This window comes from Budorcas taxicolor, chromosome 2 (assembly GCF_023091745.1).
Source record: "Budorcas taxicolor isolate Tak-1 chromosome 2, Takin1.1, whole genome shotgun sequence".
Classification (NCBI taxonomy): Eukaryota; Metazoa; Chordata; class Mammalia; order Artiodactyla; family Bovidae; genus Budorcas; species Budorcas taxicolor.
In genome coordinates this window covers 13,183,612-13,210,630 of record NC_068911.1, presented here as the reverse complement: position 1 = coordinate 13,210,630, position 27,019 = coordinate 13,183,612, and the positions used below count along the sequence as shown (strand labels likewise).

Below are 27,019 nucleotides of genomic sequence, written 5' to 3'. Positions count from 1 at the left end.
TTGTTCGTAGTGATGCTTTCTAAGGTCCACTTGACTTATAACACGTAATTCACTGAATAAAAAATGATGGTATTTATACATATTTGGTTGTATACTTACTTTGTTGTTCAGTTGCTCAGTTGTCTGACTTTGCGACCCAATGGACTGCAGCATGCTAGGCTTTCCTGTCCTTCACTGTCTCCCAGAGCTTGCTCAAACTCATGCCCATTGAGTCAGTGATGCCATCCAATCATCTCATCCTCTGTTACCCCCTTCTCCTCCTGCCTCCTGTCTTTCCAAGCATCAGGGTTTTTTCCAATGAGTCAGCTCTTTGCATCAGGTGGCCAAAGTATTGGAGCTTCAGCCTCAGCATCAGTCCTTCCAATGAATATTGAGGGTTGATTTCTTTTAGGATGGACTGATTTGATCTTGCTGTCCAAGGGACTCTCAAGAGTCTTCTCCAGCACCACAATTTGAATTAGATGTTGGGTTTCTGAGAAATATGTTGTGGTTTCTCTGAAGGTAGAAATAGATGTGTAATATCAAGATGTCTTGAGTTGTGAAGCAGGTACTTGTTCGGTTTGGTTGTATATCTAAGCACCTATCCTCTGCTAAACAACACTCAGTCAGCATTTCTCGTAATGTGGGCCACATAAATACAGTGTCACAAGATGTTCTGTGAGTGGAAAATGAAAGAAAATTCACATAAGGAATGTTATTACTTTATTCCCTTCTTAGAGATTCACCAGACAGGATATGAGTGCACAAAAGCATGCATCCCGTTAAGTGCCTTTCTTCCTGTGATTCATTGCCAAGCTTTCTCTTGCAGAAGCATCAGAATCAATATTGTGCTTCTGGGAACAGTCCCCTGAGAGTCCAGCCTTGTCTCCATACTCCACCCACTGTCAGCACAGGTCACCCCGCTCACCTGGACCAGGTGCCAGGAGGCCCGGGGGGAGGCTGGGAGCTGCAGCGCTTTTGACTCCATCCCCCGAAATAGGGGTCCCCACCCAAATGCACCAGCTGTCAATGATGCGACAAAGCCATTCCCTTCCCTCTCTGGAGCCCCCATTGTCGTATCCAGAAAATACAGAAATATGGACCCCATAACCTACTAGTCATAATCTAGAATCAGAGATTTAATCCCTACAGAATAAAGTAATCCCCACAGAATAAAACCATTAGCCCCATCCAGTGTCAAGTTCTAATGCAACTTTTGGCTCCAGGAGCCTCGTGTGAGGACATCTCTGAAAGGGACCCAGATTCTTCTCTGGCTTTATTGGTTGAGATACCACTCTGGTTTTGAAACCTAGCTTGAAACCCTTGGCCTCAAAGGGTTTCTTAAGATTCTTTCTTTAAATTTTTTTTTAAATTTGGCTGAGCCTTATTTGCAGCATTTGAACTCTTAGTTGCAGCATGTGGGGTCTAGTTCCTTGACCAGGGATAGAACCCAGGCCCCCCTGCATTGGCAATGCAGCGTCTTAGCCACTGGACTACCAGGGAAGTCCAAGATTCATCCTTCACATAACCTGTGCAAAATAATTTCTGCCCGCACTTTCCCCACCACCCTCCTTCCCAGAGTTCAGGGAGCAGGACACAGAGATGGGGGAGAAAGGATAAAGGCTTTGTGGCTTTGACCTGCTGTGTGATGCAGGGGTGATGGCGGGCAGAGTTTGGGAACAGCTGTCATCGGAAGGATCAGAGAAGCAGCAAGAGTTGAAAAAGCATGTGGTCAGGAATTCTCAGTGTCCCATGAGATCACACAGTGTCCGCTGGACAGGCCTGCCTGGCACCATCTAGAATCTCAAGATGTTAGGAGCAGGGTCAGGTGTAGATTCTGAGGCCAGGGGCTGACCCTCTGTTACCATGCCGGAAAGGGAAGCTTGGTGCCCACTGCTGCCAACTTGAGGGGACCAGAGCGGGCTGCCGCACATGTGTTTCTAGACAAAGTCACTCGCATCCTGCAAATGAGCACCCGGATGACTTGTACTGAGGGGCCCCCAAAACTCCCCCTGTCTCCTTCTTGGAGCATTTCCACCATCTGAGTGCAAGTCGATGCAGTAACTTGGTTTTGATGTAGATTTTTAAAAATTAATTAAATTATTTTTTTGGCTGTGCTGGGTCTTCATTGTTGTGCACCAGCCCTCTCTAGCTGCTGTGAGCAGGGGCTACTCTCCGTTACGGTGTGCGGGCTTCTCATTGTGGTGGCCTGTCTTCTTGTGGAGCAGGGACTCTGGAACACTGGCTCATTAGTTGTGGCGCCCCAGCACGTGGGATCTTCCCGAACCAGAAATCAAAGCCGTGTCCCTTGCATCGGCAGGTGGATTCTTAACCATTGGACCACCAGGGAAGTCCTGATGTGGGTTTTAACACGAAATTAACTCGCAGGTGTTTGGAGGCACGTTTCAGATGGACCCCACTTTAATATAGAGGTGTGTACCAGCCCTTCGAATTGAGAGAAAGCTGATAAATTAGGGCAGCAACTCTACATCAGGAAGGACAGGAGAAAAGAAGGGAGGGAGGGAGGAGGAGGAAAGGAGGTGAAGCAGAGGGCGGGAAGGACCACTAGTAGTGCTTGAATCAGGAGGGAATTTGTATCAAGAGAGCCTATTTTTTGTCAGCTAGTCCCAGATACATTTCCCGAGGGGTGCACCTTGAAACAGAAGCAGCTGTTCTCCCGTTAATCAGACACACCCCCCCCACACACACACCTCCCCCACCCCACCCCCCCCACACCCCCCACACCCCCCCCACACACACACCCCCCCCACACACACACACACCCACCCACCTCCCCACGCACACACACACCCACCCATCCTGTCCAAACAAGCTTGACTCGAGCGCCCGCTGGTTGGCCCTGCTAAAATATGTGTTCTCGTGGCGCCCTCTGGTGTCTAGACTGTGAAATAACAGAAAGCCTGGGCGGTTCCGCTGGAACTCCTGGGCTGAATGGCCATCATCTCTGCTGGTGGGGCCTAAGCTACACTAAGCCTTACATACACAGGCTGCTGCATTTCTTAGATATTTCTCAGCTCCCAATTGCCACGAGATGAGGAATTATAGCTGTAGTTTCCTTTCTGAGTTCAGGTTAGGGACTTTTGCCCAGGGTACGTCACTAGTTACCCACGAGATCAGGGGATATCTATTTTATTATCAGGGGATATATATTTTATTAGGTTATGATCCTTCAAATTATAACCCAGAATGAAGACTCCAGTAAATAGTACTAACAGTTTATATACAGGGACCTCATCCTTTCAGTTTCCATATTTCCACTGCACACATGAGGAAGCCCAGACTCACAGAACATGTTAAAAGTGAGCTATAATTTTGAGCCAAACCTGACTCTCTCCCACGTTCTGGAACAATATCATGCTCACTCCTAAGAAATGTTTATGAAACAGCTGGTGTGGGTTCATGACATCAGTATTAAGAAGGGTTTCCCAGGAGAACTGAAAACGGGTGTTTAAAGAGATGCTTGTACCCAGATGCTCACAGCGGTATCATTCATAGTAGCTAAAAGGTAGAAGCCCTCCAAATGTCCGTCAGCTGCAGAATGGATAAAATGTGATGACGTCCACGCAATGCAACAGTATTCAGGCAAAAAAAGGGGTGAAGTACTGACATGTGCTACAGCGTGGATGGACCTGGGAAACAGGCCAAGTCGAAGAAGCCAGACCCCAAAGACCACACGCTGTATGATTCCACTTAAACGAAACGCCCAGAATAGGCAGATCATGGCAGATAAGCGGTGCCGGGGTCTAGGGGAAGCGGGGCAACTGGAGGGGCAGATGAGTGGGGACAAGGCTTCCTTTTGGGGCTGATGAAAATGAACTGTCATTATACAGAGGTGGTGGCTGCGTAATATTGCGAATGTTCTCAATGCCACTGGATTGCACACTGTAAAGTGGTTAATTTATGTTTTGTAAGTTTCATCTTAATATAAAAAGTTATTTTTAAATTAATTTTAATTGGAGGATAATTACTTCATAATATTGTGATGGTTTTTGCCAAGCATTGGCAAGAATCAGCCATGAGTATGCCTGTGTCGACCCCATCCTGAACCCCTCTCCCACCTCTCTCCCTACCCTACCCCTTGTTTAGAAAGAGAATGAATAAAGGGGTTTCATGTATCTCTTCAGAATGTTGAAGAGTTTCCCAGTCTGCCTTGAGACAATTAATGTAACAGCTTTTTCTGAACACCTGCTCTGTGTAAAGCGTTATTGTAGGAGTTGAGGACTAAGCCTTGGTGGGGAGTGGGGCAAGAGAGTACCATCTCTTTGGTAGATGTGACATTTACAGAGGGAAGTCAGACAATAAATAATACATTGTCAGACAAGGCAAGGTATGTTGTTTATTAAGGTGTAATAAGTGTCAAGAGGGAGAGAAAAGGAGTCAGTGTGTGTTGAGTGTGGCAAGTAGGCTAAGGAAGTCACCAGTAAGCAGACATTGTTAGTGAAAATCTGAAGGAGATAAGCAGAGAGAGCCGGGAAAATATCTGAGGGCGAGAGGCCCAGGCAGAAGGAGCAGCATGTGCAGAGGTCCTGAGGCAGGACCATGGCTGGAAGGCGGCGCGGCTGGATCCATGTGAGCAAGAAGGGGGGGATGGGAAGAGTGGGTCACCAGAGTCTTAATGGCTTTTCATCCTGGCCGAGATGGGAGCCTCTGGAACGGTCTGAGCAATCATGTGCAGAAAACATAGAGAACATAATTAACAGCTATCAAGCTGACACTCAACGTGACCACCACCAAAGTCATGAGCTAGACAGTGGTCAGCCCCCTAGCAGCCCTGAACAGACCTTCCTACCGACCCCGAGCCCCTCATACCCTGCCCTCCGCAGAGCTTCCATGCTTTTTATAGCTCTTGCTTCCTTTGTAGTTTAGCACCTATGTGCTCATCCCTAAAAAAAGTATGGTTTTCATGTTGCCTACTTTTGAATTTTTTATACATGGAATCATACTATCTGAACTTTTTATAGCTAGCTTTCAGTTTTTATGGCTACACGTTATTTTTCTAAGGTTAAAGAGTGTTGCAAATGTAACATTTGTTCATTTTAGTTGTATAATCACTTGTTGGAAATCACCCGAAGCTCTGCTGTATTTGTTTTGTTGAAGTATAGTTGATTTTCAGTGTTGTGTTAATTTCTGCTATACAGCAAAGTGATTTAATTATACATATGTATACATTCTTTTCGGAGAAAGCAATGGCACCCCACTCCAGTACACTTGCCTGGAAAATCCCATGGACAGAGGAGCCTGGTAGGGTGCAGTCCATGGGGTTGCGAAAAGTTGGACACGGCCGAGCGACTTCACTTTCACTTTCCACTTTCATGCATTAGAGAAGGAAATGGCAACCCACTCCAGTGTTCTTGCCTGGAGAATCCCAGGGACGGAGGAGCCCGGTGGGCTGCCGTCGATGGGGTCGCACAGAGTTGGACAAGACCGAAGCGACTTAGCGGCAGCAGCATGCATTCTTTTTAGGATGTTTCCATTGTGGTTTATCACAGGATAGTGAGTATCGTTCCTTGTGCTGTACGGCAGGAGCTTGTCGCTTCTCCCTTCCATATGCGACAGTTTAGTAGTCTGCATCTTCCAACCCCCGGCCCCTGCTTCCTTGGCAACCACGTCTGCTCTCTGTGTCTGTGAGTCTGTTTCATAGATAAGCTCATTGGTGTCGTGATTTAGATTCCACATATGAGTGACATTTCTCTGACTTGCTCCACGTGTGATAATCTCTAGGCCCATCCGTGTGGCTGCAGACGATGTCATCTCACTCTTTTTCATGACTGAGTAATATCCTTTATGTATCTGTGCCCCCATCTGCTTTACCCAGTCACCTGTCGATGGGCGTTGAGGCTGTTTCTGTGTCTTGGCTGCTGTGAATAGTGCTGCCGTGAACACAGGGGTGTGTGTAGCCTTTTGAATTAGAGTTTTGTTCAGATATACACCCAGGAGTGGGATTGCTGGATCATATGGTAGTGCTGTTTTGAGTTTTCGGAGGAACTTCCGTGCTGTTTTCCATAATGGCTGCACGAGCTTCCATTCCTACTCACAGTATGTTAGGGTTCCCTTTTCTCCACCCCTCGCCAGCATTTGTTATCTGTAGATTTTTTAATGATGACCATTCTGACTGGTGTGAGATGGTATCTCATTGTAGTTTTGATTTGCATTTCTCTAATAAGTAGCGATGCTGAGCATCTTTTCATGGGCCTGTTGGCCAGCTGTATGTCATCTCCCAAAGCTAACGCTGATGGGTGCATGGTTGTTCCCAGTAGGGTTATTCCTGAAAACGCTGCTCTAAACATTTGTGCTCAGGTGACCCGCATGTCAGTCCCCAAGCTATGAACTTAGAAGTGGAGTTGATGGTTGATATGGGATAGAGATCTTCCTTCTAGACAAAGCCAGAGTGATATCCAGAGTGGCTGAACTTATTCACATGCCCACAGTCATTATTATCCTTGCCAACAGTTGACACTATTAGATGTTTTGATTTTTGTCATTCGGGTGGGTGTGTAGCCATATCTCATCAGGATTTCAATTTGCATTTTCCTGCAGACTAATGAGGCTTGCACCATTTCACATTGAATGGATCTTTGTATTTCCCTCTTTGGGGAGTATCTGTCAAAAATTTTACCCATTTTACTATTCAGTTGTTGCTTGGTTAAAAAAAATAACTCATATTCTAGATATTTGTCCTTTGTTGATTATATGTGGGCAAATACCTTCTAGTCTGTGGTTTGTCTTTTCACTGATTTAAAAAAATTTATTGACCTTCAGTTGACATACAGTGTTGATAGTTTCTGCTGTATAGCAAAGTGAAGCCATTATACAGGTACATATATTCACTCCTTTTAAGGTTTTTTTTCCCATATAGGTCATTACAGAATATTGAGCAGAGTTCCCTATGCTGTTCAGTAGGTCCTTATTAGTGATCTATTTTGTATATAGTAGGGTGTATTTGTCAATCCCGACCTTCCAGTTTATCTCACCTCCTCTTCCCCCGACCACCCCGGTGACTGTAAGTTTGTTTTCTATATCGGTGACTCTAATTCTGTTTTGTAAATAGGTTCATTTGTACCATTTTAAAAAGATTTTACATATAAGCAATATCTTACGATATTTGTCTTCTTCTGTCTGACTTACTATGGTGTCATTTCATCAACAGAAGTTGATTTCTAAATTTTCTGGTAAAACCCACCCTTTTCGGTAAACGATTGTAGGAGTTTGGATAAATACATCTAGTCATGTAACCATCACCACATTCAAAGTACAGAACAGCTCCAGGTTCCCCAGTTCTCCCACCCTCACCCCCAGCAATCACAGATCCGTTTTCCTATCTTTACACTTTGGCCTTTTCCAGAGCACCGTATGTATGTATACACAGCGTCTGTAGCCTTTTGAGTCTGGCTTCTTTTCCTTTGCTTAGCATGGTGCATTTGAGATTCATTGATGTTTCATGGATCAGTAATGTATTCCTCTTTTATTGCTACTGGTTCCCTGAGTGGTACAGGTTTCCCCTGCTTTCCGAAAGAGGACTGTTCCACTGCCGCCTTCCATGAGCTTAGATGATGTAAACTGTAGAAGCAGTTATCTTAGGGCACGGGTGCGTGCACAGTCGCTCAGTCGTGTCCGACTCTTTGTGGCCCCGTGGACTGTAGCTCGCCAAACTCCTCTGTCCGTGGAATTCTTCAGGCAAGGATACTGGAGCAGGTTGCCATCTCCTCTCCAGGAGAGCTTCCTAACCCAGGAGTCGAATCCGTGTCTCTTTTGTCTCCTGCATTGGCAGGTGAATTCTTGCCACTTGGGAAGCCCATCCTAGGGCACACCTTGCTAACACACACACAGAATAAGCTGATGTAAAACACAGATGCTCACAGACACAGTTCAAACTGTGGCCTCTTGATGCTGATATTCTTGCTGTAGTTCCCGGAGGGGAGAGTTTGGCAGTGCCCCTGTTGCTGACAAGATTTTTCTATTAGGAGTTTTAAGGCTTCAGTTCTTACAGTTAAGTCTTTAGTCCATTTCAAGTTAATTTTTGTGACTGGTATAAGACAGAGTCTTGTTTCATGCTTTTGAATGTGAATATCCAATTTTTCCCAGCACCACTTATTGAGGAGGCTTCCTTCTCTCCATTGAAAATTCTAGGCTCTCTTGTCAAATATTTGTTGGTGGTATGTGTATGTGTGTGTTTCTAGGCTGTTGATTCTGTTCTTTGGTTATGTGCTTGTTTTTATGGTGGTACCATACTATTTTGACGACTATAGCTGTACAATAGATATTGAAATAAAAAGTCACTGTGATGCCTCAGGTTTTGTTATTCTTTTTCAGGATTGCTTTTCTGGTTAAGTTCCTTTAAAAATTATGGGAATTTGGGGATTGGTTTTTCCTGTTATGAAAAATACCATTGGAATCTTCATAAGGATTGCATTAACTCTATAGATAGCTTTGGGTAGTATGGATACTGTAGCAATGTTTATTCTTCTGATCTATGAACATGGGCCATCTTCCCATTCATCTGTGTCATCTTCATTTCCTTTCATCCACGTCTTACAGTTTTTAGTATAGAGGTCTTTCATCTCCTTGGTTAAAATTATTCCTAAATGTTTCATTGTTTGATGCTATTGTAAATGAAATTATTTTATTGCTTTTATAGATTGTTGTTAGTGTATAGAAATGCCACTGATTTATATTTTGATTCAAAGTTACTAAATTTGTTGATCAGATCTTTTTTTTGGCCACAGTCTTTTCTTTAAATAAGTTCAGCTTCTTCATTTATTTTATTCTACTTTTTATTGAGGTATAGTTGATTTACAATATTAGTTTCAAGTATGTAACATAGTGATTCAAAAATTTTATACATATACTCTAAGATTATTATAAAATATTGGCTGTATTTCATATGCTGTACAATATACCCTTGTAACTTATATACTTCATTTACTTTTTGTGGGTGTGTTCCACTAAAATTTTATGATGTTGACTGAAATTTAAATTTATTTCTTCCTCTTTTTTGAAATTCAAGTATAGTTCATTTAAATATTTTATTAGTTTCAGGTAAATAGCATAGTGATTCAGTGTTTTTATAAATTACACTCCATTAAAGGTTATTACAAAATAATGGCTATAACTCCCTTGTTGTATAATATATCCCTGTTACTTATCTATGTCATTCACAGTAGTTTGTATCTCTTAATACCATGCCCTATCTTACCTGCCTCCCTTCCCTCTCACCACTGATAAATTCTAGTTTATTTTCTGTATCTGTGACTTTGTTGTGTTATATATGTCCGTGTTTTGTTTTATATTCCACATATAAGTGGTATCATTCATTATTTGCCTTTCTCTATTTCACCAAGCATAATATTTTCTAAATCTATCCACATTGCAGCCAGCAAAGGGCAGAATTTCATTTTTTATGGTTAATATTCCATTGTGTGTGTATATACGTGTGTGTATGTGTGTGTATACCACGTCTTTATCATCCATTCATCTCCTAGTGGACACTTGGGTTGCTTCTATATCTTGGTTACTGTGAATTGTGCTGCTATGAACCTGGGGTCCGTGTATCTTATATAGTTTTCATTTTTCTATGGATGTATACCCAGGAGTGGAACTGCCTGATTCTAGGGTAGTTTTATTTTTAGTTTTTTGAGGAACCTCCATATTGTTTTCCATAATGGTTACACAAATTTACATTCCCACCAAGAGTGCACAAACGTTCCCTTTTACCTACATATTCACCAACATTTGTTCTGTAGACTTTCTAGTAGTCATTCTGAGGCAGAGTCTCATGATGATAGGTGTGAGTTAGAATCTCCTGGTTGAGTTGCTAATAATTAGCAGTGTTGAGCATCTTTTCTTGTGCCTGTTGGTCATCAGTATATTTTCTTTGGAAAAATGTCAATCAGGTCTTCTTTCCAATTAGCTTTTTGGATTGAGTTCTTTGTTTTTTGATATTGAGTTTTATGAGGTCTTTGTATAGTTTTGATACTAACCCACCTTCAGTCATATTATCTGCAAATACTTTCGCCCATTCCAGGACTTCTATGGCATCATGCCTCTCATTTAGGTCTTTCATCCATTGTGAGTTTATTCTTGCGTATGGTGTTAGGAAGTGTTCTAATTGCTTTATTTTACATGTAGTTGTCTAGTTTTCTCAGCACCACTTACTGAAGAGATTGTCTTTTCCCCATCGTATATTTTTACCTCCTTTGTCATAGCTTAATTGACCATGAGATTATGGGTTTATTTCTGGGCTCTCTATTCTGTTTAATTGACACGTTGGTCTGTGGTGCTGGGTCCTGGGCTCCCTGGTGGGCAAAGCCATGTCCAGGGGTGACTGTGGGCTCAGGGGAACTTAAGGCAACCTGTCTGCTGAGGGGGGGTGCTGTGTCCACACCTGGCTGTTGGACTTGAGATGTCCCAGCACTGGTGACTACAGCCTGTTGGGCCCGGGTGTGGCTGGGTCCACTAGAGGGAGGCTCATGGACTGGAGGGAGGATTCCAATGGCCCTGAGCAGCACCACCAGCCTCCAGGTGGTGAACCGAGCTCCCAGAGATGACTGCTGCCACTGCCTGTGCTCTCGGGGAGCTGCCGTTGTCTCCTGCCGCTCCGGGAGACTCTCCAAGGTCAGTGGGCATGTCTGACTCAGGCTCCTTTCAAATCACTGCTTCTGCCCTAGGTCCCAGACTGTGTGAGATTTTGTGTGTGCCCCCTTTTAGAAAAAGAAATCTATTTATTTATTTGGCTGTGCTGGGTCCTAGTTGCAGCATGTGGGATCTTTGATCTTCATTAAGGCATGCAGGATCTTTAGTTGGTAGCGTGCAAATTCTTAGCTGCAGCATGCGGGATCTGATTCCCCGACCAGGGATCGAACCTGGGCCCGCTGCATTGGGGGCACAGAGTCTTAGCCACTGGAGCACCACGGAAGTCCCTGTGTGTCCGCTTTAACAGTGATGTGTATTCTCTCTAGCTCTCTGGGTCTCCTGAAAGAAGATTCACAGGAGACTCACAGCCGAATGCTCTGTGGGCTCACCTTCCAAGTGTGAGACCCTGTGGGCTGGGGAGCCTGACATGTGGCTCAGCCACCCGGGCTTATGGGACTTAACTGTATCATGACTCCGCCCCTCCTGCCCATCTCACTGTGGCGGCTCCTCTATGTCTTCAGTTGTAGAAGGTCTTTCCTGGCAGGTTCTGGGCTTTTTCTTCAGTGGCTGTCCAGCAGATAGTGGTGATTCGGGTGTGCCCAGGAGAGGAGATGAGCACAGGGTCTTTCTCTTCTGCCATCCTGGCTGGTCTCCTGACCCATAGGTTATGCAAATGTGCAGTCTTAATTTTCAGATGCTTAGGATTTTACCAATTATTTTAAAAATATGACTTAGATGCATTGCTGTCATAGAATATACTCAAAGTTGTCAGTCCCTTGAAACGTGTTGGCATTTCCTCAATGGCTCACACTAAAAACAGCTTGGATTTCCTTCGGCAGGCGAATGGCTAAACAAACTGTGGTTCTTACATATTAGGTGGCTGAGGCTACTTAAGCTGCCATAGCAAAGCACCACAGACTGGATGACTTAAACAACAGAAACATTTTCTCATAGTTCTGGAGACTGGAAAGACCAGGATCAAGGTTCCAGCAGGGGTTGGCTTCTGGCTCAGAGTCCTCATGTGGAAGAGGGAGAGAGGTTTTTTTTTTTTTTGGTGTCTGTTGTCCTTTGTAAAGACGATGCCCACAGATTCCATCAGATCAGGGCTCCACCCCCCTGGTCTCATTTAAACTTAATCACCTCCTTAAAGGCCTGTTTCCAGTATGGTCACACGGGCAGTTAGGGCTTTAGTATCTGAATTTTGGGACATCCCAGGTGGCTCAGTGGTCAAGAATCCGCCTGCCAATGCAGGAGGTGCAGGTTTGATCCATGAGTCAGGAAGATCCCCCTGGAGAAGGAAATGGCACTCCACTCCAATATTCTTGCCTGGAAAATCCCATGGACAGAGGAACCTGGCGGGCTACAGTCCATTGGGTCACAAAAGAGTTGGACACAACTTAGTGACTAAACAACAACCCATCGACTTTAGGGGGACATAACTCTGTGGAATACTCCTCAGCAATAAAGAAGGCAACTTGGATGTGTCTCCAGGAAAGGGTGGTGAGTGGAAAAAAAAGCCAGTCCTACAGAGCTATGTCCTCTATGATTTCATTTATATAACATTTCTGAAATGACAGAATTTTAGAGATGGAGACAGAGTGGTGATTGGCAGGGATTAGGATTGGAGGGGGCACCACACAAGGACACTTGTAGTACTGGAACTGCCCAAAATCTTGGCTTTGGAGGGTGATAACATGGTAAAGAACTTAAAACACAGACACACATGAATGAGTTTAACTAAAATGGGGAGACGGGAATAAGATTGGTGGGTTGTACCCAGTGTCTGTCTCTCGATTGTGGTCTTGTACGTTAGTTATGCAAAATGTTGCCCCAGAAGGAGACTGGGCAGAGTTCAGTTGCCAAGTTGTGTCAGACTCTTTGTGACCCCATGGACTGCAGCACTCCAGGCCTCCCTATCCTTCACTATCTCCGGGAGTTTGCCCAAGTTCACGTCCATTGAGTCAGTGAGGCCATCCAATCATCTCATCCTCTGTTGCGCCCTTCTCCTCCTGCCCGCAGTCTTTTCCAGCATCAGTCTTTTCCAATGAGTCAGCTCTTCGCATCAGATGGCCAAAGTAACGGAGCTTCAGATTCAGCATCAGTCCTTCCTATGAGTATTCAGGGTTAATTTCCTTTAGGATTGACTGGTTTGATTTCCTTGCTGTCCAAGCTGGGTGTCTTCCCCAGCACCACAGGTCGAAAGCATCAATTCTTTGCTGCCCTGCCTTCTTTATGGTTCAACTCTAAATTCTTTCTTACAACTGCATCTAATCTGCTGATTCCCTTCAGGCTGGGATTCCAGAAAAGCCTCCTGTGAAGCTCCTTGGAAACCAGCTGTGGCCCCGGTGTGGAAAGTGTCCATCCTGGAACTAGCCAGGCATGGACCCCAGCCCCCATTTCCCTCACTCATGAACGCTCAGCTGGCAGGAAAGGGCTGGAGCCACAGTTGGCTGCCACACCCCACAGCTGTTACAGCCTGGTCGCTGCTGATTCATGGAAGGAGCCAGGGCCTGCCCTGTGGTGCCAATTCCCTGGTCTTCTAGTGGTTAAAACTCCCTACTTCCAATGGAGGACCGCGCGAGGGGCGTGTCCGCGCGAGGGGCGTGTCCGCGCGAGGGGCGTGTCCGCGCGAGGGGCGTGTCCGCGCGAGGGGCGTGTCCGCGCGAGGGGCGTGTCCGCGCGAGGGGTGTTTGCGGGGGACAAGAAGGTGAAGGTGAGGGCAGGTCCCGAGAAGTGAAAAATGGGGTTTGTGGTAACAGTTTGCCAGAGGGCCAGGGAAGGTTTCTTGAACTCGGGGAGGAAGGCACTGGAGGAGAGCGGAGGGAAGCAGAGGGGATACTTACCTGAGGGCCAAGAGGATGAGACAGCAATGGAGGAAGTTGGAATTAACGCTGAAGTCCGAGGCAGAGGGTGGTCATGTGGCTGAGTCGGGGCAGGAGAGAGACTTGAGGGTCAGAGTTGGGGGCTGCCTTCTGCCCCCTGCAGGTGGTGAGGGGCTGGAAGAGGGGACAAACAAGTGGGCGCCCCTTGGCCCCGCCTATCAGGAAGGCAGGGTGGGGAACCGTCCCCTGCCCTCTGGAGAGTGAGCGGAGGCTGCAGCATGGTGATGGCGCTCCGTCTCAATTCCAGGACGCGTAAGTGGGCTGGAGCTAGAGAGATGCTCAACAAAAAGGGAGGGGAGTTCAGGCGCCGCTGTGGAGTCCTTGGAAGTTCTGTTGATAAGTAGAATCTGCCCTCACAGGCAAGACCTTTGGTCCCTGGCCCCCAAAGTTCTTTCTGAATCCAGCTCTGGGGGCTCCTTCTTATGCCACCTCCTTTCTGGCCTTCTCTCAAGCATCACTTGCACTTTCCCGTGTTTATCTTGGCATTTCTTTTCTTCCTTGAACATTAGCAAATAAAATCCTATCCAGCCTTAAAAACACAATCTGTTTGAACTAATAGATTACAAATTAGTTGATTAAGTCCGGTCTCTTGGCCTTCTTTCCGTTTTTCGAGGTGAGATTACTGAGGGGGGTGATGGCTTTACCTGGCTTCAATCCATCCTATCCCTGGTTGCATCTCTGCCCTCCGGCACCTTCCAGAAGGAACTCGGAGGCGCCATCACCTGGCCGTTAGCAGGACTGCAGGGGAAGCAAACGGAGACACACTCATCTCCCACTCTCCTGGTGGGAGCCTGTCAGAGCAGAAGGGGGTTTGGGAAAACTCAGAAGCAAAGGAGAAGTGGGCTGCAGCTACACCTGGCTGGACCAGACGGCCGCATTCCATTAACTCAACATTCTTGAAAATGCGTTGCTGCCCATCAGCCTCGCTCAGGGGCTCTTTCGCCACAGTCCTCACTTTTCACAGCTTATCGCTGTCTGTACGTCTTCCCTTGGATGTAAGCCCCCGCGGCGGGGGGGGGGGGGGGGGGGGGCGGGGCGGAGGAGGAGCCTTGTTTTCTAGGCTCCTGCTGTAGCCCCAGTCCCTAGCAAGAACCTGGTCAACAGAATGCCTTCTTGGTTTCTCAAATAGATGAATGTCCGTTTACTCTACACTCACTTAAGGATTCCGGGAACTTCGCTGCTATGAGGGGGTGTGTGAACCCCAGCAGATGGCATCTTAGTTGCATTAATACAGACCCACCGGGGTGACAGTCTGTCTATATGGATGAAAATTCTACATTACAAAGGACTTCTGAGGACTGTCCGTTTATTGCCTGGAATTTTAGTTCCACTTTAATAGATACAAGCTTACTTTGTTTTAAAAAATGCGATTAAACACTTGTACGTGTCCACACTCACAAATGGCCCACTGACATCCAACTAACATGTAGGGAAACCGTGGAGGGTGACGTGTGAGGCCCTGGGAGTGATGTGGCTGCAGGCAGTTCAGGGCACGTGGCCCCGTCCAGAACTGAGGCTCAGTGGGGTCACGACTTCTGGTTTATGAACATAAAATTACTGTATTCTAAGGTCGTTCTGGATCAAATAGGACATTGTGTGGGCTGCTTTGGACCACACAAGCCGCTAATTCAAAAAACAAAACCACAGATACAGACTTGGATTAATCATAATCCTTGCCTCGTAGCGTATTCTGATCATTGAGCCATGCACAGTACTTTTGTTTCTTCCCTCCTTCCTTTGCCGGCCAGCAGTTTGCAGCCTCTGGAATATGCATGGTGTTAATTACCAGTGAGAATTAAGTAGGTAAACAGTGTCCTTGCAGTTGCTGTCTGTGGGACAAACTAACTCAGTCAGCCTCTTCTCGGTGGTAACACAGGGTTACGATGCAGGCTCTGGAGAGGGACTGCCTGGGTGTGTATCTAAGTTATGTGCTTAAACACAGGCAAGTCCCCTCATCTCTACAGGTTTTGTTGTTCTCACTGTCCAATCGGGGTTACAGCTTGTAAGGCTGTTGAAAACATTAAGGGAGACAGTCCACGCAGAAAGCATAACAACAGGCAGACCAAGCACTCTAACACTGGCTCTTGTTTTTACTGCTAAGGAGAGGTGGCCCTCTATGCCATCTCATACCGATAGCGATCCGTGAGTCTGTGATGAGAACTGGCGAGAAGAAGCAGGAGAGGCCGGGAAGCAGGAAATGCCTGTCTGTCTCCTACAAGGTTACCATCTCTTTGTGATCCCGCAGGATTGTGGATCAGGCTGAGAAGCCAAGAACAGCTTCTCCCCCAGGTTCATTTTCTGTCGCCTCAGTGATTCTTTTTGCAGCCTTAGGCCAGAACTTCACCTTGAGCTTTTCACACAGTCTGAGCCAGTGGTTCTCAAGCTTGGTTGCCCATGACAATCACCTGGAGAGTTGGTGAAGACCCAGATCCTTGGGCCCCACTCTGTTACGGATTCAGGAGGTTAGAGGTGGAGGGCTGAGAATCTGTATTTCTAACAAATTCCCTGATGGGCCAGACTTTGAGAACCACTAGACTGAGCAGTGAACTATGAAGGGGGATGGGGGTGGGGGTGGGCGAGGAGACAAGGGACAGTCAGGGGAGGCTTCCTGGAGGGGATGGCCTTCAGAGTAAGCCTCATTTGCTGGATGAAGGAAAGACCACAGAGGGAACAGAGACACAGAGGTGTGAATGGCCAAGGTGTGCTGGGAAAGGCTGGGGAGATGATGGTGACAGGTCTGCAGGTGCTAGAGGGGCAGGACTTTGAAGGATGGGTGAGAACCCAGGCTCCCTCTGGCATCCTCTGTAAATAAGGGATGGTGTGGAGCCTGGGAGCACAGCTGGCAGCAGTGTGGAGTGGGGTTTAGGGAGAGTCAGGTAAGAGGGTAGCAGTCCTGGGAGCAGAAGGCAGCCTTGGCCCTCCACCCACGTGACCTCCCCTTCCTTCAGAGCCTGGAGTATTTCTTGCGTGATGCTACTTCCAAAGTAAGGGGTGAGACCCACGATTCCAAGGGCGTGAGATGAATTAGTGGGTGTGACCAGGATTGAAAAGAAGGAATAAAAAGAGGACAGAGTGAAAACAGAGCTGACCGCGCACAACAGGAGTATTGCTTCATCAAACCCGTGGTGGGTGTGTGTGCATGCCCAGCATCACGATGTACGTGTGTTACAGTCAAAAAGGCTTGTGAGTCAAAGCTCCATGCAGTCTTCCGGTTCAGGGAGCCAGCCGCGGTGTGGCCTCACCCCACTGTGTGCGCTCGGTCACTCAGTCATATCTGACTCTCTTTGACCCCCGTGGAGCCTGCCAGGTTCCTCTGTCCATTGGATTTTCCAGGCAAGAGTTCCAGGAGTGGGGTTGCCATTTCCTGTTCCAGGGGATCTTCTCTACCCAGGCACAGGCCTTGTCTGGGGCACATGTTCAGACTCCACCTTGAGAAGCTGACCGTCCTGCAGTAGAGAAGACAGGGCCCTGAGGACCCCAGGACAGGAAGGGCTGAGAGGGTGCGGGAGGGGAGCTCAGAGAGCAAGCTCAGCCCTAGGAGGGTCCGGGGTGGGGGCAGGCATCCGCATGAAACGGGCTCTGGGGGAGGCTTCACGGAGGTGGCTTTGAGACTGACTGCAGTCAGTGGTACAGCTGACAGCAGGGCCTTGAGGAGGAGACCCTGAAGATAAAGGCAGATAAAAAGTTGCTAAGAAGCAAGGGGAACCGAACAGGGTGTGAGAAGGTAAACAGGTTTTCAAAAGTAACCTGCCAGACTCTGGGTCCATCCACACCCCGACAAATGACCCCGGGCGGCCCCTTTTCATGGCTGAGTAATGTGCCGTCGTACATGCGTGCTGCCCCTTTACCTGTTCCTCTGTAGATGGACAGTTAGGTTGCTTCCATGCCCTGGCTGTTGACTAGCGCTGCAATGAACATGGAGGTGCGTGTGTCTGTCTGAACTTCGGTTTCCTCAGGGTATATGCCCAGTAGTGGGATTGCTGTGTTATACAGGAGTTCTACTTTTAGTTTAAGGAACCTCCATATAATGTTCTTTGTAGTGGCTGAATCAATGTACATTCCCACCAACAGTGCAAGAGGGTTCCCTTTTCTCCACACCCTCTACAGCATTTATTATTTGTAGATATTTTTGAGAGAATTAAAAAAAAAAGAGTAACCAGAGGCCCAAGAGATAGACAGAGTCCAAACAGTTTGAAGAAGCTGCAAGCCAACTCACTGAAGTGACCCCTAAGGAAACAGGCCCAGGGCTGGCCGAGGGCAGGGGCCCTGAAGGCTTGTGGCCCAGGGCTCTTCCTGGCCACAATGCATCTCCAAACACCTGCTCAGAGGTCGAACCCCACGTCATCTGCATCAGGGGATCGGCAAACATTGTGGGTAGGGCAGTAGGTGGGAGCCTGAATGTGCCAACATCCCAATGCTCCAGCCAGACCCTGCCCGCCCCGACCAGGCGAGAAACACTCAGGCCTGAGTCAGAAACCCTGGGATTGCATGTCTGCAGATCTTTAACAAAGAAGCCTCATGACACTGGAGCTGAGGTGGTAAAAAGCAAAAGTGACTTGGTCTATCGTGTGGGCTGTTCTCTATACCAGCTCCACCGGCCCCAGAACCTGCGTACCAAAACCTGCCTGCTTTTAGGTCTTGATTTATTCAGATGGTCTCATTTTACAGAAACAGTTCCAGAGAAGCTGTGATTTTAACGTCACTGAGAACAGAAGCCAGGAGGGTGGCTTAAAGCAGGCTGTGGGTTTAAGGTCCTCATCGGAGGTTCCGTCTGGTGTGAGAACTAGCTTTGTACTTTTCAGCAATTTCATCACACAGAATTGTCTTTGATATTATTTTCTATCTGATAAATACCTATGTCCTCTTGAAAGGAAACTCTCCATGTCTAAGAAATTGCTCAGAAAGTCATATATATATTTTTTTAGAGAAGACAAAGTTTTAAAAATAGTATGTGAAAAAGCCCACATCACTTTGGTCATCTTTTCTTTAGCTGATTTAACGGCACTTAGGCCAGGTTTGTGCCTCAGGACAGATAAACACACACCTTGGTTATCCACCTCGGTATAGCTAAGGGCAGCGTCTTTTTACGCTGTTTGTATATGACATCGACAGTCACGTTGCATTTCCTCTCATCCACCTTGATTGAGGCGGAGAGAGGATCAACAGCCAGCGCTGTTGTGAATATCCATCTGGAAATGGTAATTATTGCATCATCATATTCGAGCTTTCACTTGTCATGTACCATTAGCAGGTAACAAGATCACTGTGGGTCTCAGACTGCGGAGATAATTAGAGCATCTATAGGTTAGCAGGAAATCAAGTTGTGCTGGTCCCCATCAGTGCCGGGGAGCAGAACGCAATTAGAGGGAAAATCTGCAAGGTCTTGAGAGGAGTAAAGCCCCGGGGATTCAGTACCGTGGCTGACTTGACAGTAACTTCTGGTCTCACATTGCAAGTGGTGGTCTGGAAAGAGTGCTCGGGAGAGCGGGAGCAGGGCGGTCTGCCAGCAAGGCCATGGATGGGGAGTGTTTGGAAGGTCCTGAGAATTGCCTGATTTAGAAAAACAGTGGTTATCATGCTTTCCAATCTACTAGTATTTCTTCAAGTTATTTTCTCCAGCCTGGGAGCTGGGTATTTAGCATAAGAGCAGGGTAAGGGGGCAACCTTCATTCAAGCCCATCATCAGCTTTCCAAGCCTGGGAGTCTGGTGCCCCCAGCCAGCAGCCTTCCAGAGCCCCTTGTGCCAACACCACCCACCTCTGCCCGTGAAGCTGCAGGTGTCCTCAGCATAGACTGTCAGCCCCCCATTTCTGTTCGTTTCCATTTCTAATTCTCCAACAGCAGCCACCCACATCCTGCTAAAGCCGGACTGCTTTTGTTTCCTCCAGTTAAGTCACAAACACTCATCATTCATCATGTGGACACCAGGAAATTTAACAGATTTTACATCCTGAAAAGACAAAGCAGGTTTCAGAGGATAAGGGAGAGATCTGCAAGCTCATGAGGGTTATGCCAGGTAATTCAACAAGACACAGGAAAAGACAGGGACATACCTGGAAGGTCTGAAGTCACACACAACACTGAGCCCACAGCCTGCAGTGTGAGGAGACAGGCTCACGCCAGCTGTAGGCAGAGGCCCTCGATCAGATGTCATCAACGTAGCCAGCACACGCTGAGTTTTGAAGGAGGTGCAAGACACAAAGGGCACTGGCTAACTCGGCCTGCATATACACCCCCTGTGCAATCCAAAATTACCTTCCCAGGACTCAGCTTAGAACATGCAATCACTCCTGGTTGTATGGAGGGCAGACATTTCTAGAAACTAACCAGCAGAGGCTACGTGGGTCAGAGAGGGCGGCCAGCCTTCCGTCCTCACTCAAGGCTTCAAGGTGCTTCTCTTCCAGAGTCTGGCCTGTCTCGCAGGCACGGCTTCGTCCCTAGGTAAGGTGGCTACCCCACACAAACAGGCAGCTGGAAGCTTGGTTCACATTTTTTAATAACATGGCACAGTTTACATAACACAAGAAGGCTCCGCCGATGAGAACATGCTGAAGACTCAAGTCGCTTCACGTTTCTTTTCACATAGGATCTAGAAAGGACTTTATTACATACAGGAGGAACAGCAAAAAGGTCTGTATAGAACAATCTCTTTACAATACTGAAAGCTACCACTACGGTTCCAGTGTACATATTCCTTGGATTTTTTTTTTTCCTTTTTAGTTGTCTTAAAAAAAAAAAAACACTGCACAACATTTGGAATTCACAAAATCTGAAGCTCACAACTAAACCTTCAGTTGACTACTAAAATAGATCTCTCTGCTTATTAGAAACAATGGTCTGTAGTTAACTTTTTTTTTTTTGCAAAAACAGGATAACAACGTCAGATAGCACTTTAATATACTAGAAGACCAAATGGAACTAATTTTATTTCATACATATATTTTACAGTCCAGTAGACAAGATATATTGTATCTCTGCTAGTAAAGTCATATTCTCTCCAAATTAGGTAGACAAGAGGCTGACTGTATGATAAAAGTATCATGAAGGGACAGTAAGATTGATGCAAAACTCAAAAACACATGCACACACAAGGCCATCTCTCTGCCTGCCACCTTTTGCCCTCTGCAACGCTCCCTGGCCCCACAGAGCTGACTTGCTTCGGCTCCTCCTGGACTTGGTTACCGCTGGGAACACAGTGAGTCATGCTAGGGAACGTGCTCCTGATCATCAGTTATTGAATACAGTGAAAACATATCCATCATCTGAGAAAACGTGAAGCTTTCTTTCAGGATCTGTTTGGGTGCAACTGAATCTCATTACAGAATGAGGAGGGATGTACAGATAGGAAACAGGACGCACTGAAAAACGCATGGTTCCCACATGAGGGGGTGTGTGAAATCACGTGACAGATGGTGACGAGGTGCTGGCGGCCTGTTTGTGTCCCCTGATTTTGGCATCTGACCACTCCCATCCTCCCTGGCCCTGGTTGGTTGGTTCATGGCCTTGGTTTACCTCTCCAGGGCTGCACTCTCCCCACCCCACCCCTACACACACCCAAAGGCCCACGAGGAGCAACTTCAGATGCAAAGTTTCAGCCTGGGGGTCCAATTTGCAAAATCAGGTGTTATTCTCTGAAAAAACAAGCAAGGAAAACAGTCATATCACGTTAAGTGCTTGTTCAGGGAAAATATGACCTTAAGTATGTTGTAAATGGACTTGAAAAGGCTCCTTTGAGTTAGGCGGGCTTTTGTGAAAAGCCCTAACATTCATTGCATAGTTGAAGGGTTTAGCTGTCTAGAACAATACATGGGGAACACAGCCGAAGCTGGCTGTGCTCGCTGATATTAAGTCTGCAAATAGCACATTTTAAGAAGTATTAATGTATTATGTTACTTAATCTTTATCTATTTACATCTGTACAAAGTAAAGCTTTCATCTTACCCTTTTGCATATATGAACCATTAGCTCATGAAGCAACAAGCCCCCCCCCCCCCCCTTTTCTTTACATAACTATGTACACGGCCTTCCCTTCTCACCCCAAAGATCTCTGCACAATGGACGGTGTGGACTCTTGCCTGCTTCCCCCCACCCCCCAATTATCACCGTGTCGGTGTGTGTGTGGTCATCTTCACTGTTTTGGTTCAAATCAAAAAAAGTTTTATACGACAAACCAAAAGAGTGGGGAGACATGAGAACGTATGAATCGGCTAAAAGATCTGGAAAATTTCAACAGAGAATATACAAAAAACATTTCAAAATCTGCACCGAGTCTATACACAATTTCTTTTTATACACAGGGAGGCGCTGGGGGCTCCCCACCCGCACTGGAGACGCCAGCGCGCGCGGAGGGCAGGCCCGCAAGTCCGGCGCTGCGCGGCCCGCGGGCCCGTGTGTCCCGCCGGGCGTCCTGTCCGCTCCTTACCGGGCTTCGATGTCCTTCAGCGTGTGGGAGGGAGGCCGCTCCCTGATCTCGGCGGACAGGGGCGTAGTCCTGCGGGGGGACACGGGGCGGCCCCCCAGCGTGGAGATGAGCGGGGGAGGTGCGCTCAGCGCCGCCGTCGGGGGCGTCTTGTTGAGCAGTCCGTTCTGGTGGCCCGCCGTGGGACTGATGCGCGGGTAGTGCATGCTCGGCAGCCCCGGCGTGAGCAGCCCGGGGTGCGGCAGGTGGCCGTCCAGGGAGGCCGGGTGCACGGGGTGCAGCCTCGGGTGCTCGTAGTCCTCACGGAGCACGTGCAGGCGCTCGCGCTCGTCCAGATGCGCCCCGCGCTCGTGCTCCCGCCGCGGGTCCACCGCCAGCGGGTGGTGGTGGTGGTGGTGGTGGTGGTGGTTGTAGTCGTGCGGCTCCCGGTCCCGGAAGGAGCGGTCGGCTTCGTACAGCCGGGGCGTCGAGAGCCGGTGCAGAGGGTCGTTCCTCAGCAGGAAGTCCCTGCCCAGCGGGTCTCTGCGGTGAATGTCCAGTTCCCGGTAGGGGTCCCTCAGGGGGTCCCGGATGGGGTCCCAGTGGAAGGAAGGGTACGGGAAGCGCTCCCCGCCCGGAATGGGGCTGAGGCCCATGAAGGGCGTCATCATGCGAGTCCTGTCCAGGCCGCTGATGCTGTTCATGGGGTGGATCCCGGGCATCCCCACGGCCACGGGCATGGAGGCTAGGGGCCCCGGGTGCACGCCGGCTGAGGAGCTGGGCGGCGGCGGCGGGGGCGGTGGCTCCGAGGACCGGTGGGTCGGCGGGGCCTCGGGGGGCAGGTCGTGGTCCTCCTTGCGCTCCTCCTTGACCTTGACCTCGGCGCTCTTCTTGGGGTTCTCGTAGGCCGGCTCGCCCTTGCGCGGCTCGGCGTCCCGGCTGGCAGCGCTGCCCGGCCGGGCACTGTCGGTCGTGGGCGCCCGCGCATAGGGTGACGGCACCCGGGCCAGCTGCTTGGCCTCCTCGCCCGCGGCGCGGCCCTCGTGGCCGTGGCCGTCCTTCTCGGCCAGGGGGCCCTCCTTCGCCTTGTGCTCGTCGGCGCCCAGGTCCTTGCGCGATTCCGAGTGCTCCCGCTCCCTGTCCTTGCACTTGTCTTTCTCGCGAGCCTCGGTGCTCAAATGCCCCCTGATCTGCTCGCCGGAGCTGCGGCCGTGTCCCAGGGTGCTCACCGGGAGGACGGGGGCTGGAGAGGGGTGGCTGGAGTGTCTCTTCTCGACGCTTTCCCTGCGGAGAAGATGGGACACGGGGAGGCAGGTGAGCTGGGCTGCCGGCCGGCTGATGAGATGGCTGAAGAGGCCGGGCAGGCTCGGCTCCCTCGCCCCCCGGGGGGCCGCCGTGCCCAAGGTGAGGCCCAGCCGGCCACCCTGACCTGACTGGCCTAGACTCCAGAGGAGGCTTGAGGGGTGAAGCCCGAGGAATGAGGGGTGGGAGAGTGTGAGGGGGGCATAAACTGTGTATGTAAGAGGCACCGACCTGAATCAAGACCGGGAGGAAGAACTTTCAGAAACCTGAACAGCCCAATGAGGTCAGTGATGCGGCCACGCGCCGTCTGTCTAGATTCTTAGGATGAAGAATCAAGTTCCAACACTGCAATTCTGAGCCGCAGGAGAGCACGACCTGAGGATCATGAGAAAATCTCTCTCCTGACAGCAAGAGGAAGGGCTGATTTCACAGTAAAGGCGGCAAGTATGGGGAAACCAAGATGAAGCTCCCGAGGGGCTCGAAAGGAAATCAGTTTCAGGACAATGGGGTTGCACAAAGCACTTCTGCCTTAGGAAGAAGCAGCCAGGCTCTGACACGAGAAGAAGCAGGTCCAGAGACACGAAAACCAAGGGGCTGGTGGGCAGCCAGTTCTGTCTGAACTGAAGTGTGGAAGAACTTGAGAGGCCTGTCTTGGGTGGGGGTTTAAGAATACACAGCACACAATGGGAAGCGACAGAGGAAAGAGAGGGAGAACGCGGGGAGCCGAGAGCAGGAGTCGGGGTTTCTAGGGATGGCCTCAGACAGAAAGGGGTGGGGGGAGCAGGAGGCCTGGGGGGCCCAGAGGGTGAGGGTGCCCTGCAGAGAGAATTAAGGCTGCCCCTATAAGGTTTTGCTTCTAGACTATGTGCAGAGGCTAAGAAGAAGAGCATCTTTAAGAGGTAAGATAAAGAAAAGTGTATTTGAATTTCCTAACTTTCATCCAAAAGGCCACTGTGAGTCTATCTAGGAAAATGGAGAATGGTGAGCTGCCAAGTCCTATCCTTTCTTCACTGACAGGCCGTTTAGAGCAGGGGTTCCCCCGCAAGCCAGGAGTTGGCACCCCTCCGTCTGTGGCCTGTCAGGAACAGGGCAGTGGAGTGGGAGGTGAGTGGCAGACAGAACTGAGAGCCTCTCTGCCTGCTTACCCCCGGTCCACAGAGGGACGGTCTTCCCCAAAATCGGTCCCTTGTGCCACAATGGCTGGGGACTGCTGATCCAGAGAGCTCCTGGTCTAGGGCCTGCTGCTCTGGCAGCTCAGAGCTGTATGTCATGATGTCCTAAATGGCCCTCCCACTGGCTGAGAGATTTTTACCATGCTCTCCTGAGGAAAAATATAAGAAAGGAGTCACTTAGCATGATGGCCTATGGTGCAATAGCTACTTAACCTGCTGCATTTAGAGCCTCCGAAGTTAAATTGTTTTCGATCGCTACAAAGCACGTACACACACACACACGCACGCACACAATATACAGTCAAGAAAAACAAAACCAAAAGATTTGGATCGAACTGGAAACTTCAGTTCCCAAAGGGAAGTATTATTAAGTATTTTGTGTCAGCTGTATCTCATGTAGTCCTTGCTAGTTCATTCAGATTGAAAATACCCTCAAGAAAGGGAGGCAGGCAGGAGGAAGGCCTTGTCAAGAATGCTTATGACGTTCTTCAGAAAAAATACTCAGAAGATGTTTTTCCTCTTTAAGGCTACTTCTTTTTGAGGCATGGACTACCACGTAAGGAGATAAAAACGGTTAGTAAAATAAATTATCCACTGGTGACATGAAACCCAAATTGCTTGGTGGGGATTCTTTGAATTTGGGTTAGCAAAATCTTAGCGGTCATCTGTGAGCCCAGGATTTGAATTTGAACAAAATTTGAGAAAAATATGATGTGACGATGCAAAACATGGCTTTCTAACAGAAAACAAAAAGAAAAGGGGGAGAGAGAGAGCGAAAAACCTATGGATGAGTCAATGGACTGCACGAACTTGAAAGCAAATATGGTGTTGATTCATGCCGTGTGTGTCTGGTCCAGGCTCCAACTCACTACCTTTGCGAGAGCGGTTTCTGTTTGGAGACACTAGGGCTCACGGGGGGGCTGGGTGTGGACTCTGCTGCTGAGCCGGGACTCGCTCGCTTTGTACTGGACCGAGAATTACGATGCTGGCCTGTGGTCACGAGGCCCTGTGGGGCCGGAGGGACAAGGGTCGCTGGGCTCAGGGCGTGGCGGTGGTTGGGGGGAGGAGGGTCGGGGGCGCCGTCCCGGCTGCACGAGGGGCAGAGGCTACAGCTGAAGCTCGAGGCTGGGCCGGGGGCTCAGGGGTCGGGGGGCGGTGGGGGGCCGGTACTTAGCACAGAGGGGGCTCCCCCATCGGGACTCGAGAGCGGGTTCTTTGCGTACCTTTCTTTGTCATCCTTACTAACGGAGGAGTCTCGTTTATCTACATCTCTATCTCTGTCATGAGCTGCAGTGGGCGCGCTACGCTCCAGCTCGCCTGGCTTCAGCCAGGGCGGAGGGGTCGGGAACGACGGAGGCGTTCGGTGCAGCCGGTTCCAGGGCTCGTGAGGGCTGCTAAAGCTCTGCACACTGGGGCCATCCTTGTGGCCGAACACTGAGTTGGGTGCTGAAATGGCGAAGTGGAGAACAAAAAAGGTTTCAGAGAAATTGTCTGTCCGCCGCGATGAGGGTACTTACCAAAAGCTCTAACAGCATTCAGAGTTAAAAGGAATACATATTATTGGGAGCTGGAAAAGGAAAGGAGACCAACAGATTCATTAGAGGAACGCGTCCTACACTGGACAGGTTAAGTAAGCTCACAGCTTTTCTTGCTTTTTTTTCTAACCAAAGGCAAAGGGGCAGACGGGTGGAGAGGGGGGAGATTAGAAAGGAACGGGTCTCAGCCTGGCAGGCGCACGCAGAGGTCCCGAGCATGCAGGAGGGCGGACGTGGATGGTGGAACTCGGGTTAACAGCTCTGCTCAGAGTAGAATCTGCGGTTCTTTTCTGCCCACCATGGCCCTGTTACTGTAACACGACTGCTGCCCTGTCCACAGCCTCAGCGACCAAAACCAGCATCAGCAGAGGCCAGACAGGGTCCTGATCTAAACAGACACGGAGGGTCTCCAGGCTCCGAGGACCTGGGACGGAGCTGCATCTCAAGTCTCCTGCAGAGGCGGGCAGTACATGTGGGCAGGACAAGCTGATACTGAGTGGCTAGTGGGCGTTTAGAACGGGAGGAGTTGCAACTCCCTTCCTACTTTAGACAGACTCCTTTTCTCTGTAAAGTCTTTACTGAATTTGTTACAATACTGTTCCTGCTCTGTGTTTTGATGTTTGCCCCCCCAGGTATTGACTCTACAGCCCTGCCCTGCATTGGAAGGTGAAGTCTTAGCCGCTGGATTACCTGGGAAGTCCCTTGACTTCTCAGTGGTGGAAAATTACAGTCTTCCTGGATGTTGCCCTCTCTGGGCTGTCCTGAGCCTGGTATGGTTTCCTATGCTTCAGTGTTTTCTCACTTCCACTGAAGCGAGATGAAATTTAAAGACTGTCTTCACGTCTAATGGGGGCGGTGGTGGTGGTTTAGTCGCTATGTTGTGTCTGACTCTTTGCTACCCTGTGGACTATATCCCACCAGGTCTCTGTCCATGGGATTCTCCAGGCAAGAATACTGGAGTGGATTGCTATTCCCTTCTCCAGGGGATCTTTCCCACTCAGGGAGCAAACCCGGGTCTCCTGCAGTGAAGGCAGATTCTTTACCACTGAGCCACCAGGGAAGCCCACGTCTAATAAATGCTGTGGCTAAAATCTGGGTGGC

At 48.8% G+C, this 27,019-nt stretch overlaps 1 protein-coding gene across 1 annotated transcript in view; it reads right to left on the bottom strand.

The window, feature by feature from the left end:
• Positions 1–21,580: 21,580 nt before the first annotated feature.
• Positions 21,581–27,019, bottom strand: part of AUTS2 (activator of transcription and developmental regulator AUTS2) — a 1,205,988-nt gene continuing 1,200,549 nt past the window's right edge. The window contains exons 18-19 of the mRNA XM_052654596.1: positions 25,607–25,829; positions 21,581–23,193 (exon numbers count right to left, since the gene is read on the bottom strand). Of these exons, the coding sequence (XP_052510556.1) occupies positions 21,930–23,193; positions 25,607–25,829 (1,487 nt within the window). The 3' untranslated portion in view covers positions 21,581–21,929. The remainder of the gene's footprint in view (positions 23,194–25,606; positions 25,830–27,019) is intronic.